Below are 18,875 nucleotides of genomic sequence, written 5' to 3' on the forward strand. Positions count from 1 at the left end.
CTTCGGTTTGTGACTCGGATCCCATCGATACTATCAATCACGTTCAACATCGGACATGTCATTCATGCAATACCTGTCGCAAGCAATGCATGCCAGCGCTGCACTTGCTCCTTTGAACACCGTCACCTACTCTGGCCACTACGGATAGTAGCAAGAATGGTGTTGCGGGCATGCCGGGTGCCACAGATGTTTCAAAAGGCGCTAAAAAAAAGGAAGTGACCGCACCGAAACAGACTACTATTCGTGCAACTGCAAAGTAAGTGTCGTTTCAGGTACTATTACCATCATGTCTTACTGGGCGACCTTTGCAGAAGTCTTTGTCGAACGGATTGGTGCAAGGACAACCCCAACGGCTCCAACTCACAATTTGAGACGCACTGGAGGAAGCTCGAACCTTTTGCCAAACAGGTACGCTAACTTGAATTTTTTGTTCGAAACGAGCGCTTGTTGACTAGAAATAATCAGAGCTATAGTGATAGGCTTGCCCTGGTCAAAATAGCAAGGTCAAGTGCAACATCCGTCCCTCAGCGTGCTCTCACACCGGACTCTGTCGCTGTCGCTGTCCCCCATGCTCTCATACCGGAATCTGTCACTGTTTCTGTCCCCCATGCTCTCACACCGTTCGTCTCTGTCCCCTGTGCTCTTACACCATCTATCTCTGGCCCGTCAGATGCTCACGTGGATGTGGGAGGCGAGATGGTGGAACCACTCGCAGTTGCTTAGATCCGTCCCCGAATCTGCACTACTACTCGCATCAGTACGTCGAGTCATTTCTCATTTAATCGTCACAGTTCTCATGCACATCTCCCATTTTGCTCTTTCGCCTCACGCACATCAGTTGCTATGTACTACTACGTTTCTCGTTTACCCGCACTTATGCACATTGCATTGTCTTTCGTTTGTTTATGCACGTCTCCCATTCTGCTCATCCACCTCACGCATGTCTCCCGTTCTGCTTGTTTGCCACACGCACGTCTCCCATCTGCTCGTTAGCCTCACGCTCGTCAGTTTTGCTATGTAGCCAGTCGCCCTGTATCACTGTGTAGTACACCCTTGCAATTAGTTTGTTTTCGATCCATACATATACAGGCTAATACAGGCGTCCTATATTGGGCCTAAGTTGATACAGGTTCATGTGTTAGATATGTTCCGCCATCCGCGCCCCCGTAGACGTCCCTGTCGCTATAATCAGGACAGCTGTCGTCTCACCCATCTTCTCCACCTCTCCACACATTCACACGTGCACAGGACCAAGCTGTCAAAGCCACCGAGGCACACGCACTGGAAGCTGAAGTTGCCCGGCTGTGTACGACGAACGTGTGCGTAGTAATTACGAGCGGTACGTGGCGTGTTATTTATGTAGGTTGGTGTTTGGCAAGTGCAAGATACTGATTGAGGTGCAGTGAATACTAGTAGGATTTGCAGCGCCAGGTTGCACTATATAGGGACCAAGTGCGCGACCTCCGACTTTCAAACGAATCGAATCAGGCAAAGCTTTTTGATCACAGCCAGCATCAGGGTGAGTTGTACTGCTTTCCTTCCTCCACTTCCTTCTTTCTGCTTCATTATTGTACCTTTCGTCTTGCATGCTGACACTTCTATTCAGACCAAGAGATCATTTCCCATCTCGCAGAAGCTGACATGATCACGGTCGACCTGGAACGCGCGAATAGCAGAGTCGCGACTGTTGAGTTGCGAAATGTAAGTTTTGTCCGCTTCAATCCCTTGTTCATCAATTCGCTGTTGTTCCATACCATTTGTCTTGCATAGATATTTAGCTACCACACAATGCCAGATATTCTATCCTATGGGTTGACGTATAGCCACCTTGTTGCTATGCACACATTTTACCCTTCCTTCCTGTTACCGCGCCCTCTCTATATCTTTAATCCTTTTGAAATACAATTGATACTGACTTCTCCCACAGGAAGCACTCCGTGGAGAGATCAAGACATTGCGCACTGGCAGCGAAAGTAGTGAGCGGTACGTCTATTTCTCACCTTTCCTTCCACTTCAGCCTCTGCCCATTCTTTCTGTGTACTTTTCTTATACTTACGTGTACACGTATCAATAGCGTCAGATCTCTGACATAGCTCTGTAATACCTCTGATACCTTCCTGCAACTCCGCAATCCTAGCCTTTTCTGCAATGGACCTATAGGTCTCAAGCTCATTGAGCACGAGAACCACTCGTCTTTAGCGGCTGGTCGTGAGGGTGCTTCTGAGCTTCAGGCCAAGCTCACCTTGTCTACCCAAGCATTGACACGCGGTGGGAGGGCCTCCCGAGCGAATTTGGGAAGGAGAAGGAGATGGCATGACGTGAGCGCAGTCTTGGCATGTTGAAGAGCCGATTCTAATGACGAGAGCTGGTCATAGAATTCGGGACGAGCGGTATAAAAGGCTGGACTCGTAGGACGCGGTTTTTCGCGTTGGTGTTGGCGGTAATCGAAGTGGTCGAGGGAAGCAGGGGGAACAAACGGCCTTGTCGTCTGTGTCGAGTAAAGTCGGAATTTAGACAGGCCAGACACACGTTGCAGGACGTTCGTCGTTGCCTTGATCAAAAATCGAGAAAACCCAGGAAAACCAGGACACGCGCTTTGCTAAGTTGAGTGAGTGCCCTCTGTTCTTGAACTGCTATACTTGATTAACGTCCCTACCAGCCGGCAAACCCAAATTGACGTCCTGACCGATAACATTGAGTGGTCGAAGCGTGAAAAGCGTATATTCCTCAAACATAGCTTGGAGATTCGACTTGTTTCTTCTTACCGAAGTACACCTGCTCGAGAGTCGCGTCTACCGTGGCATTGGATGCCTCTCGGAGTCCAAGGTTAGTCCTTCAGGTATCATCCGGGTATTCCATTATGTGCCCTTACGTCCGTGAAATGCAAAGGCTGCCCTCACTCGATGTTTTGGATGCACCAGCACCTTTCTCATCTGCTTCGACAAATGGGAGACCTTTGCCGCCAGGTCTTGTCCCGTTTTCCAGTCGCCATGCATGGAGAAACTCGTTGTCCGTGATCACGGGCTCATCAAATGGCGCTGATATCACAATCGATGTTCTTGATGCCGAGCCGCCACGAGCAGGTGATGGCTGGAAGAGCTTAGCCCGTGGCTTCCTTGGTATCAGTGCAGGATCAGACCCAAGTGAACAGAGAACCATGTTTGGAACCGTAAGTTTGAAGACCGCCATTGAGAATCTTGGACTAACAAATTTCGTTGATTCAGCCCCAAGTCATCCATCAAGGGAATCCCTTGGTCTCAGAGCGAGGGTCTTTGCACTCTATGCATTTGCACCTAAGCCCCTATTCCGCACGTTCATCTTCAGGCTCAGCGCTTGCATCCTCCGCCCGTGTTTTCAATCTCTCAGGGTCCAATTCCTCTCGTCCTTCTGCAAATTCCGCCCACTCATGCATAGCGACCGTGTCCTCTGCATTGCTGAACTCTAGTCGACAGTTTGATCCTATCCCGCCATCTGTGAGCGCGTTTGGACACGCAGATCCCTCGCGGTACATGCCACACACCACTGAGGAATAAAGGACCTGTTCGCGGAGCCAGGCAACCGCACATCGATCCTTGGTCCTATGGCCTCATTCTCTGTTCGTTCAGTGCTCAATCAATGATCCGGAGTGTGGGTGGCACGACTGCAACGAGCGATGATACGGAGGCGACGAGGACGACTGTTACTTCTGGCTCTGAGGACGCGACGAGCATGTCTACGCCGTGGTTTCAAGAACGAATGAGGGCTGAGACTTAGAAACCAGGCGCTATAGGATATGTTATCTTCCAAGCGCTGGGGTAGAGCTATTCTATAGATGCGATGTTTTTCCTTGCTTATTTCAGCTATATTGTTGCTTTTGTCGTACATTTTGAGATACCTCTGACTTTTGCGATACCTATCATACTTGATCTTCTATGTTCGTTACGACTGCGGAAGATTACCTCCTTACTGTTGTTGAACAAGGTCGACTTTCTGCTCGTAGGATATGGGAATGTCAAATTTAGGGACCCTAACAATACAAATTTGTACCATCGCCACATCTCTTCCTGTCTTGGTCTATGAGTGATGTTGCCGGACACCAATTAGCGATTGAGGCCTGAGGTCCAGCTTGTAATGATGGCATTAATGCTGAATATGTGATATTACATATGTAATTGGAGCGAGGAGAATATCACTGTACGCTGTTGCTGAGCTGAACCCAGGCCTTCGTGTGCGTAAATAAGTCGAGAAATTCGAGGTCATCTAATTCAAATTCCTCCGCCATGATCAGCCCACCGACTCCTGCCTGTCGTCGCATATGGTATCCAATGGTTTCTCGACGATAGGCGTCTGCTTTAAGCGACTGTAAACAATCCATCACCAACTCCCACATACGTTGGTCCACAGTGAAGAATTCGTACTGCAAAAAGTTGGTCTGAAAGAATGACTTCTTCTCACCACAAGTCTCGGCATCTACGGTTGCCCATTCATCGAAAGGGCGAGATTTCCGTGATAATAGTCGCCCATCCTTGTAACGCAAGGAGACCCAGACGAGAACCCACATGAACGACTCGAGATCATGACGATACAAATGTTTGACTTCGCCTCGTTGGCCCTTTTTGCTGAGAAGATCAAGTGCCATGAACGGTATTGTCCCCGTGCGCTCGTTGCCCTGAGGACCCAGCACAGTCGCCAACGAAGATAGATCGTAATCGTTTAAGACGCCCATCAAGACAGTTCCGTTCCGGTACCACATCATGTTACCAGGGCTGACATCTCGGTGGTAGACTCCTGCTTGCCAGAGAGCATAATGGCCTACAAAGCACATCATTTCAACCAATGGAGAGAGGCAGATACAATGAGCCACATACACATGATGCATTGCCGCCACGCGTCGAAGAACTCTGTGCCTTTGAGCTCCGTAATGGGCTTGAGCTTGCGGAATACAAGGATGTAGAGCACACGACTACCCTTCGCTGGTTCTGAAACACCGAGCGCTTCTCTGATTTTGGACGTAGGATCCTTGAATTTGTGGTGCCATAGTAGGTGAGGAACATGGCCCTTCACGGCATCTTGCTCTTCCGCAATCTCGTAGACCTTCTTTAAAATGTCTGGCTCGCTAGTGCGTTGCTCCTCCGCCCAAAAGACTTTAGCCACCATGCCATCTTTCGCAATCTCTGGGTTGTCCTTGGAGAGTTTTGCGCTAGTGACAGGAAACACATTAGTGGCGCGTCCCTTGAGTCCGTAGTGCGCCACTCTGTCTTTGTGAGTCGTATGAAGCTCGAGATCTACGCCATCAATCATGAGTTTGTGAGAATCATTCTTCTCATCGTGCTTGAAGTCCGTGTTTCGACCCCAATGGACAAGGCTGAATCGTTGGAACGCATATAATAACACCATGAATCGTGGGAGGTCTTGGATGAAGTTGATACCGGAGCACTGAATAGTCCCCTGTCGATCATAATACCAGACCCAGACCATCTCATCTATAAAGACGATGGTAAGAGCATAACCAATATGGAGAGACCAAATAACACACCGACAACGACGAGATTGACAAGATGTTTGACAGCAACATTGGCAGCAAACATTTCGGCAGCGTATAGCCCTGTTTGGACAGTCACATCTAGCTTGGGTTCCGGGTCCGGTTCCGTGTCGTTGTCAGTCTTGGCACGCTTGCTGGCGGATTCCAAAGTTTCGGCGGCCTTGCGCTTGCTGGAGTCGTTGGATGAATTTTGAGAGCTTACAGCAAGACGAGGCGAACGTCGTACAGCTGAGCTGGTTTAGTTTAACATCTGGGTCGTAAATGCACCACTTACGTCGTTCAGCGTCGGGTACTGGCAGGCTTGCTGGGGTCTGGGCAGAGTCTGCCGCTGCAATCGCAGGCGTGTCGGTCTCAGGAGGTTCCACGCGCCGATATTCTGGATGGGTAGGCTTATACGGCGCCACTTCATAAGAAAGGGAACACTGTGAAAGCCTTTTCGTCGGTCTCTTGAACTCGATACAAGCTAGAACATCTTTCCAAAAGAGTTGCTTTTTCGGTTTTGTGGCTGCACTGATGAGCTTGTAATCATCGGCGCCCATATCGCGATTCTCCTCGGGCAAGCCAGCGAACGCGCATGTGTAAGGAAGAATGACAACGTCGGGCTTCCGTTTCGATGTGCGGTCCTGGTGATCTTGGTGGATAGGATGATCGTTCACTTGAAAAATGATGTCAAGGTTGGAGGGCGTATCAAGCATTCCCTTGACTTGGAGTCCTGCAAGGCATGTAAATGCGATGTTTGAAGCTTGAACAAAAGGCCCGTAGGATGTAGTTTCAATTCGCTCCGATGCGCTGGCAATTTCTATGAGCATGATGGCACCTCAATCAGCAAAAGAGCACTCACAAGCTGTCGAGGGCTTCCTTGATGCGAGAAGGATGAAACCTATCTGCAGCTGGCATCTTGTTGAGAACGTGCGCAACCTCCTTGAGACACTTCTGCAGGAGATCGGGTTGTTTAGCCTCGGGCCTGCGAGATACGTGCTGCAGGAATAACTGTAGCATGTCATCTACAGGGCACGTCTGAGCCTGCTCAATGTCGCGCTCTATCCATGGGCGGAGATTGTTGACACTTGAGTGAATGTTAGCGCCACTCAGATGTAACTTGAAAGGTGCTCTCACTTGACACCAAGCAAGCCAATGTGATTACTGATAGCAGACCCCCCACGGCTGTTGGGGGTAGATTGCTGTCCTGTAGGCACGTGAGCTGCTACATTGGCGCGTGGCGGGGTCGACGATGGGGGCATGGAACGGGTGTTACGAATCGCGATATGGGATAAGCGGGCGGGTGAGCTCGTGAAGTTGGGAGGACGGGACTGAGTACTGAGTACTGAGTACTGAGTCACGGTGGAGACATATGTGTATATTGATGTGGTTTGTACGCAGAAACAACAGAATTGAACAAATGACGCTATATTTGGAAACTCGTGCCTGATTATAGCTACACGTCTCGAGAACGACAATAAGAATAACAGTTGAAGAAAACAAAAGAAAACCGAAGACCAGAAGAATCAAATAACATATGCATCAGTGATTGATTCATCATATTGTAGAGCGGGCGTGGGACACTGTCGAATGTTTGTTAAAAGTAGCCATTACGTATAGGAATGTGCACAGCACGTAGGGTCACAGCCTGGACCTGTGCATTTCATATTCCATGTCGTCGCCTACCGTTCGCAGGAAGCGAGTCAATCGCTACTATCAAATGACGGACAAATCCGAAGTATATCGGATTGCTATGGGTGAGTGGACTAATGACAAGAAGACTTTGGAGGATACCATCGTCGACTTGAGCACCTCTGAGAAGACTTCTGAGACTGACCGCACCACTCGTAAGAGTGAAGTTTGTCAGCAGGAGGAAAGGGCACTTGTAAGTTGCCATTACTATGTTGTTATCTGCGTTCTTAGTCTTTCTAGGCTGCAGAAGATAGATACTCACATGAAGTGATTCTCCATGCAGAGTCGATCAAGACCATCAAGGCCCTCAAGCAACAACTATCCGTCGCTCAAACTACCTCTAGGGAAAACCTGTCAGAAGCTGCTAATGCCCAAGCTAAGCTGGTAGCATCTGAGGGCAGCTGGAAGCAGCAAAAAAAGGCTTGCTGATCTCAATGCACGGTGAGTCCCTGATTGGACGTCAATCGGTTCTTTAATCTCATTCAAATATAGGTTCAGGGATCTGTCCGCACAGAATGCTCTTCTTCATTAGCATCTCGAGACTGTCAACACTCAAGCTACGCGTATACGTCAGGCTGCAGACTCCTCCGCTACAGATGGCACTTCTGGTGACGCAGATATCGGTGGCGATGTGGATACTAAAGTTTCGGAACTCAGATCTGTTGTGGCTTACTTGCGCAAGGAGAAAGAGATAGTCGATCTCCAGCTTGAGCTCAGTAAACAGGAGAACGTCCGCTTGAAGGCTCAGATCGAGCATCTGACTCAGAGTTTGCAAGAAACCAGGGCAATCCTGAGGTACGTTTGTGAGTATCCATTTCTGTTGATTATCAGTGACGCTGGCATTAGGAACGGGAACGGGCGATGGAAGCGGCAACTTTGGATGCTCAGCACGGTGAAATGTTGGAAAGGATCAACCAGTTCAACATTCTTCGGGAAAGCAATGCCACCCTCTGCGCTGGCTGCGAGACTTATGCTAAACGTTCTCACGAGCTCGACGCGAAACTGCAGGCATTGTCTGCATAGCTCGAACCTGTCAAGGAACAGGCTCGTGAGCTAGGAGCTAGAGATGCACAGATCACATGTCTTGAGGGAGAGAGCCGCCGTTGTCAAGAACGCAATGCGCAGTTGCTGAGCAAAGTAAGTGTTCGGAACCGCTCATATTTTTTCAGGCTGACGTGGCTTGGCAGTACGATCGTACTGACCACGCTGAGATTTAAACGCTGAAAGATGAAATTGAAACGCTGAAAACTCAGAAGGCTGATGCGGAGAAATTGGCTACAGAACATGAAGAACGAGCAAACACTATCCAGGCCCGGATACATTTTTTTTCAAATGATAATGCCGTTCTGACCAGTCTCAAGCTCTCGCGTCTCGAACCTAACCTCAGAACCCACAAAGATAACAACACCAAAAATGCCGACAAGTTCAAATCTAGCCTTGGGTTACTTAACAGCGAGAAGTCTCAGCTCAATGCCACCGTCAATGAGCTCGAGGGCAAGATCAAAATTCTTACTGCCGAACGAGACGCATTGCGCACCACTTCGGCATCTGATGCATCGCAGCAGTTGAACTCCCAGCTAGAGACGCTACGGCAGGAGAAAGTCGCTTTGGAGCGAGCGTCGGCCAATGAGAGAGCTGTGAAAGCCGAGGCATCTGCCGAAGGTTAATCAGATCAAGCTACGCTCATCGTATGCTTTTCTCGCAGGTCAAAGTTTTGTTACTTACCCTGTTCATCTAGGCTTCCCTCAGGGAGGAGAGAGATAGGCTTTTAGCAGAAAAGGAGGCTCTGAGCAAAGCTGGATCCTCTACTCTAACTTCCGACACTGCACGCTCCTGGGAGTCGGAAAAGCTTGAACTCATAAAGGCGCGAGATGAGGCATTAGCGCATGCTAATGTTGGTCACTCGGTTTCACTGTACGAAGCTACACTAACGGCTTTTTTCAGACCTTAGACGATACGGCGAAAAAGGCGCCCGATGATGTCAAGAACCTCCATCAATGCAACGATAAATTCCAAGCTGAAATTCAGGAAATGCACCGAGCCGGAGACAGGTTCAACTCAGAACAAGCAGCCATTGTTGCCGCTGCTGTCGAGAAGGCCAAGAGTGAAATGACTGCTGGCGGTACTTCTGTAAATACCGAGGAACTTTCGAAGAAGCATGCCCAAGAACCGGAGGCTCTACGAGCTCAGCTGACTACTCAGCATGAGGCAGCTCTCAAGGCAGCAGTGGACGCTCCAAGAACGACATAGTGCAGAGTTGGATGCAGCAGTCAAGCGGGGTAGATTAGAATCGCAAGCGAAGAGAAAAATCAAAGATGGACAGCTTGTTTGATCTCAGGTCAAGCTCAAGGATCCGGAAGCGCAAGTGTTGGAGTGGCGAAAGGCTGGTTTGATCCCCGAGGCTCCGCCACCGCAAACGCCCACAACGTAGACCTCCAAGGTACCACCCCCAGTTACCGCTGCAGCTTTTACTTCACAACCAGTCACGGCTTCTACTCGGGCAGCAACTGCACCAAGTGCAACAGCCGTAAAGCCTACCGCCGCAGCCACAGCAGGCCAACCTGCAGCTGCCAGTGGAGAAAAGCCACCCACCAGTGGTGCGGTCTCGCTTGGTGTTCCCAGAGGTGGCCGAGGCAGAGTTGCTCCGGTCGACAAGTTCAAACTCTGCTTAAGGAACTCGGGAGGCGCACAGATCCGTCCTTGCCCACGGATGTTGAGATAGAAGAAATGGAACCCCTACCAGCTGAAAACATTGATGCTGTCATCACGAACAACCTCGTACTCTTCCGCAGTATTGGTGGGCTACAAGAGCAGAACCAGAAGCTACTCAAGATTGTACGTGAGCTCGGCTCTAAAATGGAGGCGGAAGAGCGTGAGTACCGCGAAGCGCTCGACCAAGAGCAGAGTGAAGCCATGAGAGAGGCGATTCAAGATCTAGCCGCACAGCTTGAGAGGCAGAAGAAGAGCAGCGATATGACAATTCAGGCATACATGAAGGAGCGGAATGCGTTGAAAGCCATGCTTGCGCGGGCTGAGCGCTCGGGACTGCATGCGGGCATCAACGGTGACATCAACGGCGTCGCTGGTCCTATCAAGAACGATCTAGCTGCGGAACTTGAAGACGTGCAAGCTCGGTTCGAGGCTTATAAAGCTGAGATGGGTACGGATTCCGTGAAGCTTCAAGAGGAGTTACAGCAAGCGCATCACAATCTCGGGCAGGTTAATGTTATGCTTGCCAAGGCTAATGCTAAGATCGAATATCTCACTGGTAGGCACTTTCAGTCTGTTCGTGCTTTCGGTCGTTTGATTTTTTATTTAAGACCGTCATCGCATGAGCCAAGACGAAGCAGCGTTACATACCCGCGATCTCGACAACTTGACCAAACGCAATCAACAACTCTACGACCGGTATATCCGAATTGATATCGAGTGCAATCAAGCTCAGCAGGAGTTGTCCGAGGCTAATAGTCGTGTCAAGCAGTTACGCAATGAGAATGCAAACCTGCGTGCAAAGAAGAAAATATAGGAGGTGTCTTTTTTGTTGTGTTTATGTGCAAGAGAACAAGACCCTCTCCGTGGAACGGCCTCACCTGGCTGACCTCATAGCCAATGTACAGAGGATGCATGACGATCTTGAAGGGTCGGGAGAAAATGGCCGCCGCCTGGAAAACCAGATCCAGGCGATGGTAACTAGACATGCGCCGCATCTGAATGTATCTTCTCGATGTAAGGAAAGACTAATTGTTCGCTGGCCGCTCGTGTTGCCATTACGGGGCTATCTCAAGGTAGTTTTCCCCATAATCTAGCCCACTACAAGTATTTGAGACCTTTCATAATTTGTCTCTCGACGAACTACCCCTTTTTTCGTACCCGTCATTATCATATATGCATGATCCAGAATACAATGTTTGCTTATATTGAAGTTGTTCAAATATTTATTTGGTGCATCGGGCGTGCACCTGTCACCCCATTTAACCAGATCTCTGCATGGAAGTGATGTGCACGCAGATTATAGGGTGATGCTTGCTGCGGGGGCCCTGGATCCGACATACTAAATATGTAGGGAATTTCCCACTGTCAGGTCCAAGCTGAGCGCTGAGCGCTGAGTCATGGTCCCGAATACCCCAGGAACATATTCCTTGGTGGGCGCGCCGTCTCAAACGGTCGTCTCCAGCCTGCGCGCCGCGCGCCGTGGCCTTGGTGGTGAGGACGGGTCACGCTGCCTGGCTTAGAATATTATATACAGCGCACACAGCCCTGCATCCTAGCTACAGCCGCACTCCGTCCGTTCACATGAATTTGAAGCTACACGTTGGATGTAATTCGCATCCAAGGTTGTATAAGCAAGGGTATAGCACGAGCATAAGCTGGTTAGTGATGGGTGGTATGCGACTAAGAACTGTCAGAGGCACTATGGTAAAGTTGTGTAGGTCTCTGTAGACGGATATAGGCGGGTGAGCTCGGTGCAAAGCCAAGCTGCGTGTGCTTCAGTACCCACTGTGGAAGGGTCCTCCAGCGCGACTAGAGTATGTCGTCGAATGGAAGACTTCCACCGTGCATGGGTAAGAAGGGCAGACTGAGGGCGAGACGTCATCACCGCAATACGCTCTTGAAACCAGCGCTCGAGGTCTTCAGACCATTCCCCTTGCCACTTCCGCCACTTCCACCATAGGTCGGGGGTAGGCCAGAGGCTACCGCGATCAGTTATCCCTAGCAGAAGATCTATCTCACCATCTGTGACCCTGTCGTCGATGTCTGAGCCTAATCTGTCGAAATGGAGATGCAGAGTGGCATCGGTGGATGGGGGCGACAGAGCTGCTGAAAAAAGGTCTGGTGGCCCATAGTGCAATGCGATACGCCACACAAGGCCGCCCATGGTAAGAAAACGTCGAGCATGTGGGTAGCCAAGAAGCCGCCTGACCTGACGCACGTACGCGTCAACGACGTTACCATTTTCAGTAAGACCACGGGGCATTACGTCGAGATAGGCAGGGCGGGGTAAGGCGGGGCTGCGATGGTGGGCAGCCAAGTCAGAAATGCTGAGGAACACCCTCCAGTCGAGTCCACGAGAGAGGCAGCGAAAGGCTAAAAACCAGACGGGCACATTTGGGTATTGAGCTCGCCACAGGCGAAGCCTTGCCTCAGTCCTCTTCGAAACCTCCAAGCGCCCTTTGGAGACAAACGGAATGTTCACAGGGGGCTGGATCCTTGGTACACGTAAATCCGAGTTGAACCGTATAAAGGGGCGGTTAAATTGCTCGATGACCCAGCGAGTCATGCTGTTGTCAATCTCAGGTGGATTATTCAACCTGTCGATGGTCCAATTACTTGGGATCGATGTAAGCGATACAGTAGGTGAGGCCTGCCGTGATGTGCCGAGAACGGGAGGCACTAGTATAGGTGACAGGGTTTAGATCTTCTATCATATGGGTGTAGCAGAAAGGCTTACATTCAGCGTTCACCTGCTTGCAGGAGGCCTCCACAACCATATCATCCGACTCTGTCCTTTCACGCTGACCTTTCCCTTGCTCAGCCCGTTGCCGCTCAACCTCTGCGGGCCTCATGTCGTTGCGCTCATGCTCTGCACACTGCTTGCCCGCTGCTTGCCCCCGCCACGCCTCTTTGCGCTCTACCTTTTCGTGCGTGGCCCTCCCCTGCTCAGCCCGTTTCCAATTTGCTTGTCCCTGCCTTGCCTCTTCGCGCTCTTCCTTTTCATGCTCAGCCCGTTCCAAATCCCCTTGCTCCTGTCCAGCCTCTCGGAGCTCTGCCTTTTCATTATCAGCCCCTCCTTGCTCGGACTGGTCCAAATCCGCTTGCACCTGTACCACCTTTTTGTGCCCTGACCTCTTCCTCTCGTCGTCTACCCTCCTGCTCATATGTAGCATAGCCTCAAGCGTACCTATCAACTTCCTGCGTGCTGATTGCTGGGACGCAGCATCATCGCACTCAAAAGATGACCGCTCTAACATCTCCCGGTCTGCCCTCCGGCGCTCTGCACGCTCTCGCTCGAGCCTTGCATACTCAGCTTGCGGTAGTGTCGTTGACAGGGCCTGACCGTCCTCCACTTGATCGTGGCACTGGCTGCTGGATGTCAAGCAGAACCACCTAGCACGCTCGACGGCAGCGTTGGGGCCACACAGTGGCTGCTTGAAGACAGCATACTCGATGGCATTGATAGCAAATATGCCACACGAGGACGAGTCGCCCTGCTTCGCGTGGGGCAAGGTGAGTCCACGATTGACGAATGGACCGGCGAAACGTGCGGTGAGCCACCACTGCAGCTTTCGAACAAGGGGCTTTGGGATGGTAGAGTCCTCGTCAGCATAGGAGTCCCCTTGTGTGACATCAGTAAGTCTGCTGATCACCCGCAGAGAGGGTGCTCACCGCAGCAGAAGGATCTAGTGGTGAAATCAATCGCAAGTGAGATCCAATGCATCTGTTGGTTGAGAAAGACGGGGGCATAAAGGATCTTCGGCATCTCCAGACTTTTCTCAAGCTCCCGCAGCGACCGGCTCACTTTCCCTTTGAAGTATGAGGCATCCTTCGCCTTATTTATTTCCAACATGAAGGTCGTATCGACGATGAGGGCTTGGGGGATTACAAGACTCGTGTCGCAGATCCGAGAGGCCATACAGGCTGACATTGAGTCCATCAAGGTACCCGACATCCAAGTGCTACTGGATAAGAAACCCGCAAGAACCGAGGTAGTTGTCGAGCCGGAAGCAGCTGAGCCAACAAGTAGCCGGTCCCAGGAGAGAAGGGCCAGGTGCCTCTGCGCCCTAAGAAATATCGCTGTATCTGGGCCACCTTCTTCTATCCGGTTTTGTAACCAGCTGTTCCCATTCATCCAAGCGGGTTTGACCCTATGCGCGCCATGCAGCTCCTTCCACAACGTGATGACCCAGAGAGGTAACGGTTGGGACGCATGGTACGGATCGCGTATCGAAAGCTTCCCATCCAAAAGAGCTTGACCGACGGCCCCGTATGCATCGTCAACAAACTGCTTGGGAGGAAGATCTTGCGATTTCAGCGCCATCAGGTTGAATCGTGCAGGTGTAGTTTGAAAACAAGACTCAGCCTGCTCCTCAGCGTCTTTCAACGAGATGCTCGGCAGCTGAAACTCAAGGAAACGGGAGACTGGAAGATGGGGGTCAGGAAGCACAGCCGCGCGTATCTCGTTGGGAACGGCCATAGTCGCATCGTAAAGTGACTCCAGGTCGTCCGGAATTTCCACTGCAGAAGCCGGGAATATTCTTCCCTTACCAATCCACGCGGTAGCTGCTGGATGCGTGACTATGTCAGGAGAAAGGTCATCGTCTTCAGAGATGGCGCCATCAGCATCTATATGATCGCCAGAGTCACTATCTGAGGAAAGAGTAACTCTGCTAGGTGGTCTGCGGTGCCACTGGAATCTACCGTGACTTTGATTGTTGAGTTTGTCCATGGAACCGATTGTGTCTGAAGCGTAGGGTTGGACAAAATGGTGGTAAACTGCCTGGAGAGGGAAACGTTTGGATGATGGAGGAGTCGAGTTCGAATTACGAGCGCGAAATCCAGTACAAGGGAGCTAAGTAGAGAAATACAGAATGTGTAATACGAACACCTGTAACCTATGTAGTTAGTAAGTAAGTCAGATAAAGTACTATGTATCTCAAACCACTTTGTCATTGAGTCCGACTGTCCGCCGGCTTAGCACAGTTTTTTTTTCCGCTTTCGTCCATGGGAGCCAAATGGTCGTTTTTAAAACTCCGCTCGTTCTTCAAATCCATGTGACACCGCTCCCAAATGGAACCGTTTGGAGGGCGGAGTTTAAAAAAGAGTACTGGTGACCCAGCTGACGGACCGATGATATATACCATCGTTGGGCGAGAGTTTCAAAATACATCATGGCACATTATAAACTCCCTTCTCTTAACAATAGGACATTTAATATATAAATCCACAGCAATGTATTTCTTTTTGTCAAAAGAAAACACGATGAATGCTCTCTGCATCAAATTTATCACTCCAAGTCACCTGTTTTGTGAATTAGTTTACCCACCAGTCTACGAAGAGACCTGAAGCGGATCAAAGTGGAGATTTGAGATACTTCGATGGTGAAGATGTTCCTTCTGAGGTGCGAGGGACGAGTGCCAAAGGACGACTCGTGACCAGGAAGATGGGCCCACGGCGGCTCGGGATCTCCCGCAGCCTCCGCTATGGTGCCCACAAGCCATTCTGTGGGCAACGGGATCTGCATTTTCTAGTTATTCGAAGTGCACTTTGTTATATTTTGCGAAGTCAGGCAGGTAGATAGATTAGTAATCAAATGTAGCTACAAAGACGAAGATTGGTCCTCATTTTCATTTGCGAGCAGGCCCAGCTCAGCAAGTTTGTTGAGATCATCTATGGCATCCCTGGATACTGGCCCCAAAACAGTGCCATATTCGAAACTCCCTAGCTCTCAGATCTCAGCGCTTTGAATTAAGCTTGTCGTCACCAGTATATTTTAACTTGGTGTCACCAGGAGTGAATGGCTTAACGGTTGTTTAGCGCTCACTTAGCGCTCGGTACCGCTGTGCAGGCAACGAGGCTGCAGATAAATAAGCCAAGTGAGTACTAGTAGCACGGAGAGAGTCTTCAGCACCATGTCACTCACCCAGATCACTTCTAACGAAGGGACGCACCCTCGCAGCACATTCCATGAGTAAATCCGCGCTCAGGTAACTCTTCAGCACTTCAGCGACTATATCAAGTACAAAGTGCAAGGAGTGAAGTTTTTTGCTACCCCAAACTCCAAAGCATGGACCCTCCACAGCATCAATCGCAGTTTGCTAGCCCCACCACTGACCGCCGACACAACTCACTCTTGTTCAGACTCGGAACCAGCCACATCCCTTTTAATAAGCATCTCTACTGCATATCGAAACTCCCCTCCACCGTATGCTCATTGTGCCATCAGAAGGAGGTATCGGTCTACCATTTAATCTTGGAGTGCCCTGCCTTCAACCGTCCTCACAATGATGTCAGGATGTCCCTAGGTACGTGTGCCTGCACCCTCCAGAGTCTACTTAACGGAAGATGCATCAAGAAATGGCTCATCTTTATAGCTCAAAGCAAGCGCTTTGGAACCACCTCAGACAACACAACATTACCTGCAAGACCGGCTCCATTCCCGCCATTAGATGTCCCTAGATGCCTTCAGACGGTATCTAACATCCAAACTTTTGCTAGGACCATCATTTGAGCAACGTATGACATATCATCACACATCTGGCCTGCCATACCCATGCATCGTCCAGCATAAACTCCGAGTCGGAGCCTGACCTTGCTATATACCCACCTTTCTAAGTTTACTTCAAATTTTCAAGCACCTTTTCATCATGATGTTGCAGACACTTCATGGCCTCAACATCCAACACATGATTTGCGAATCGTGATACCCACGCTAGACGGTAGGTACTTTTTTCTATCTTTTGATAGACTGTTTATAGTAGAAAATGTCGATCAGAGTCCCATCTTTTGATCCGTAGCTCTATTTGCAAAACACTGCACTAGAAATGAAGCAGATATCATGAATACCAAAGTGTCACCAGATATCCTTGCTCTGGGGTATCACATGTATCTACTTATCACCGTGGCGACTCAATATGCTTGGAACTGTGCAAGTTCGTCCCCAAGCTCGACCTCATCTCCCACCTCATCGTATGGTTGGTCATCTAAGACCAACGCAGCCCGTGAGCGGTCGAGTTCAAGGGTCTGCAGGACACGGTTCGCAATTTCATCGGCCCTGTCAATGCAGTGCTTCGATTCTACGTTATTTTTAGAGGCAGTCTTAACCGCTTTCCGGCTCTTCGCCTTCTTTCCCCCCTTGCCAAATTGATGCGGCATGTCTTCATCCTCGGTAGCACGTTGTGATATATACTGACCTGGATTGAGCACCATGATACAGAGTGCTACTATTGCGCGATAGTACAGCTCTAACCAACGGAGCAATCGTGAATATTAATCGCTGGTATAGTAAAACGTAACCTACTGCAATGGGACAACCGTGGGACGGCCACCACCATGCGACGCAGGACCAAAAGGGTATCTTGATGTTCCTGGTTGGTAAACAGAGACCCGTGCAGGTTGTCCAAAAAGCACGACCACTCGGAAAGGTGCATGGTGAGGTAAGAAAGGAAGTGCCCACCCATAGCAAACGTCACCAGTGGCGTATAGACCTCATGAAACTTCCCGGGTGGCATAAATCTGTGGCATGCACGTCAGGGCAAGGTATAGGAGGGATACGTTGAAGCTTACAGCATGTCGCCCGCGTGGAGCACTACGACTTCTGCCACCAAGCCCTTCGGAAGTTGGGAAAGGTCGCTGTCTATGTCACAGAGTTTGTAGAATGCGTCTGAAGCCTCGTCACGAGTTGCTGAGGTATCCTCCAGGTCGTAAACGGCCCACATCTTCATTCCAGACACGACTCTGACAAATGTGATGCGGCCATTTGAGTCATGGTGAGGAGCGGTATAAATTCCGGCTTGGTGCAGAAGACCCCAACTTCGGTTCAGGAAGACATCTGGGTGGGGTCGAGTGTCTTCCAAGGGGTATTCATGTGTGGTCTCACCCCATGCATAGACGGCAGCATGGTCTAAGGTTCTAATGAAGTGAATTTGTTTAGCATCGTGTTCAATCGCGAGGCAGACGTACTGGAAGGGCGACGGGACCGTAAAGGCGGGGAGCGGGATGTCCAGAGCGCAAAGCTGCTCGTCAGGATATTGAATTCCATCCAATAGGCGCCCTATGGTCCCATCTTTGTGGGGGTGTGTCCAATCTTCAGCGCGTCGTGCCATGTCTAATGCAACAGTGAGTAAGAAGTGGCGCATATACGCTTCAGCTGACCGTGGAGGGAGCACAGCCGGTCAGATATCCCAAACTGATCATGTAGATATTGCAGAGTAAGTTTTTCAGGGCCCGGCTCCGCTGCCCTGTGTACGACCGCACAACGGCCATCCCTCAAAGCACTAGCTACTCGATTACGGAGATCTCCGTCCTTCAGGCCCGTTGCATCGACGTGGTCGACGCGAAAGGAAGTTGGTGATGAGATAGGGAGGGCTGCCATCTGGCGAACACGTTTTGCATCATTTTCAAGGACATTGCGTCCGTCGCGCATGACTGCAGGAAGTACAGTGACCTGGCCGTTGTGCCACCGGACAGTCTCAGTCCCGTAGGGCATCTCAGAGGGTATCAAGTAAGAAGCGAGGTCCTCTTTTATCCTGATGTCATTCGGGGCGGACCCCTTGACCGGGCAGTCCTTCTGCATGAACGTAAATCCCCCCTGCGCAGGCTCTTCTGCAGACCGCATCTGTAATGGCTCTCTCATACGCCTTTTCCTTCTCTCTAAAAGATCATCCTGCTCGTTTTTTCTCTTGTGCTGTACCCTCTCCTTCTGGTGTTCGTAGCCTGCAGAGTTCACCTGCTCCATCACCTCCCAAGATTCCTCACGAAGCTTTCTATGTCCCACACCCTTGAGCTGAAGGTGTGAATCTTTGGATGGAGCCAAGGACGGAGAGGAGGCCATGATGGTACGAGTTGTCTCGGAGTGACCACGGGCTATTTGTTTCTATGTAGATAGCCAAACAAATTACTAATGCATTTGACAGATCGCTCTGGCTTTTGAGAACGACATTTCGACCGGCGACGGCTCGGCAGGGCT

General features: G+C 50.3%; 8 protein-coding genes across 8 annotated transcripts; 4 read left to right on the forward strand and 4 right to left on the reverse strand.

The window, feature by feature from the left end:
- Window positions 1–1,416: 1,416 nt before the first annotated feature.
- Window positions 1,417–1,593, forward strand: F5147DRAFT_587598 (uncharacterized protein; the record flags this gene model as incomplete). Its single annotated transcript, XM_041432011.1, has 1 exon — window positions 1,417–1,593. A coding segment is annotated over one exon (177 nt), but the record flags the coding sequence as incomplete, so codon positions are not given.
- Window positions 1,594–1,602: 9 nt separating this feature from the next.
- On the reverse strand, window positions 1,603–2,735 carry F5147DRAFT_780933 (uncharacterized protein; the record flags this gene model as incomplete). Its single annotated transcript, XM_041442539.1, has 3 exons — window positions 1,603–1,761; window positions 2,243–2,599; window positions 2,649–2,735. The coding sequence occupies 3 exons, from the start codon at window positions 2,733–2,735 to the stop codon at window positions 1,603–1,605; spliced, it is 603 nt and encodes a 200-aa protein (XP_041285565.1).
- A 125-nt stretch (window positions 2,736–2,860) lies between these two features.
- Window positions 2,861–3,533, forward strand: F5147DRAFT_789369 (uncharacterized protein; the record flags this gene model as incomplete). Its single annotated transcript, XM_041443013.1, has 2 exons — window positions 2,861–3,169; window positions 3,225–3,533. 2 exons carry the CDS (start codon window positions 2,861–2,863, stop codon window positions 3,531–3,533), a joined length of 618 nt encoding a protein of 205 aa, XP_041285566.1.
- Window positions 3,534–4,168: 635 nt separating this feature from the next.
- F5147DRAFT_780935 (uncharacterized protein) lies at window positions 4,169–6,762 on the reverse strand (the record flags this gene model as incomplete). Its single annotated transcript, XM_041442540.1, has 6 exons — window positions 4,169–4,791; window positions 4,848–5,462; window positions 5,516–5,749; window positions 5,796–6,310; window positions 6,363–6,587; window positions 6,638–6,762. 6 exons carry the CDS (start codon window positions 6,760–6,762, stop codon window positions 4,169–4,171), a joined length of 2,337 nt encoding a protein of 778 aa, XP_041285567.1.
- Window positions 6,763–7,172: 410 nt separating this feature from the next.
- On the forward strand, window positions 7,173–9,442 carry F5147DRAFT_789370 (uncharacterized protein; the record flags this gene model as incomplete). The annotated part of the gene is made up of 9 exons (XM_041443014.1): window positions 7,173–7,385; window positions 7,433–7,576; window positions 7,725–7,987; window positions 8,039–8,171; window positions 8,231–8,329; window positions 8,380–8,386; window positions 8,420–8,829; window positions 8,931–9,086; window positions 9,137–9,442. The coding sequence occupies 9 exons, from the start codon at window positions 7,173–7,175 to the stop codon at window positions 9,440–9,442; spliced, it is 1,731 nt and encodes a 576-aa protein (XP_041285568.1).
- A 65-nt stretch (window positions 9,443–9,507) lies between these two features.
- On the forward strand, window positions 9,508–10,718 carry F5147DRAFT_789372 (uncharacterized protein; the record flags this gene model as incomplete). The annotated part of the gene is made up of 4 exons (XM_041443015.1): window positions 9,508–9,579; window positions 9,633–9,830; window positions 9,866–10,460; window positions 10,513–10,718. 4 exons carry the CDS (start codon window positions 9,508–9,510, stop codon window positions 10,716–10,718), a joined length of 1,071 nt encoding a protein of 356 aa, XP_041285569.1.
- Window positions 10,719–11,603: 885 nt separating this feature from the next.
- Window positions 11,604–14,636, reverse strand: F5147DRAFT_780938 (uncharacterized protein; the record flags this gene model as incomplete). The annotated part of the gene is made up of 3 exons (XM_041442541.1): window positions 11,604–12,583; window positions 12,642–13,526; window positions 13,577–14,636. The coding sequence occupies 3 exons, from the start codon at window positions 14,634–14,636 to the stop codon at window positions 11,604–11,606; spliced, it is 2,925 nt and encodes a 974-aa protein (XP_041285570.1).
- A 2,180-nt stretch (window positions 14,637–16,816) lies between these two features.
- Window positions 16,817–18,740, reverse strand: F5147DRAFT_780939 (uncharacterized protein; the record flags this gene model as incomplete). The annotated part of the gene is made up of 5 exons (XM_041442542.1): window positions 16,817–17,151; window positions 17,208–17,422; window positions 17,474–17,818; window positions 17,870–18,014; window positions 18,062–18,740. 5 exons carry the CDS (start codon window positions 18,738–18,740, stop codon window positions 16,817–16,819), a joined length of 1,719 nt encoding a protein of 572 aa, XP_041285571.1.
- Between the last annotated feature and the right edge of the window lie 135 nt (window positions 18,741–18,875).

The sequence above is a fragment of the Suillus discolor genome (assembly GCF_016758755.1).
Source record: "Suillus discolor strain FC423 chromosome Unknown F5147scaffold_120, whole genome shotgun sequence".
In the NCBI taxonomy this organism is placed as follows: domain Eukaryota; kingdom Fungi; phylum Basidiomycota; class Agaricomycetes; order Boletales; family Suillaceae; genus Suillus; species Suillus discolor.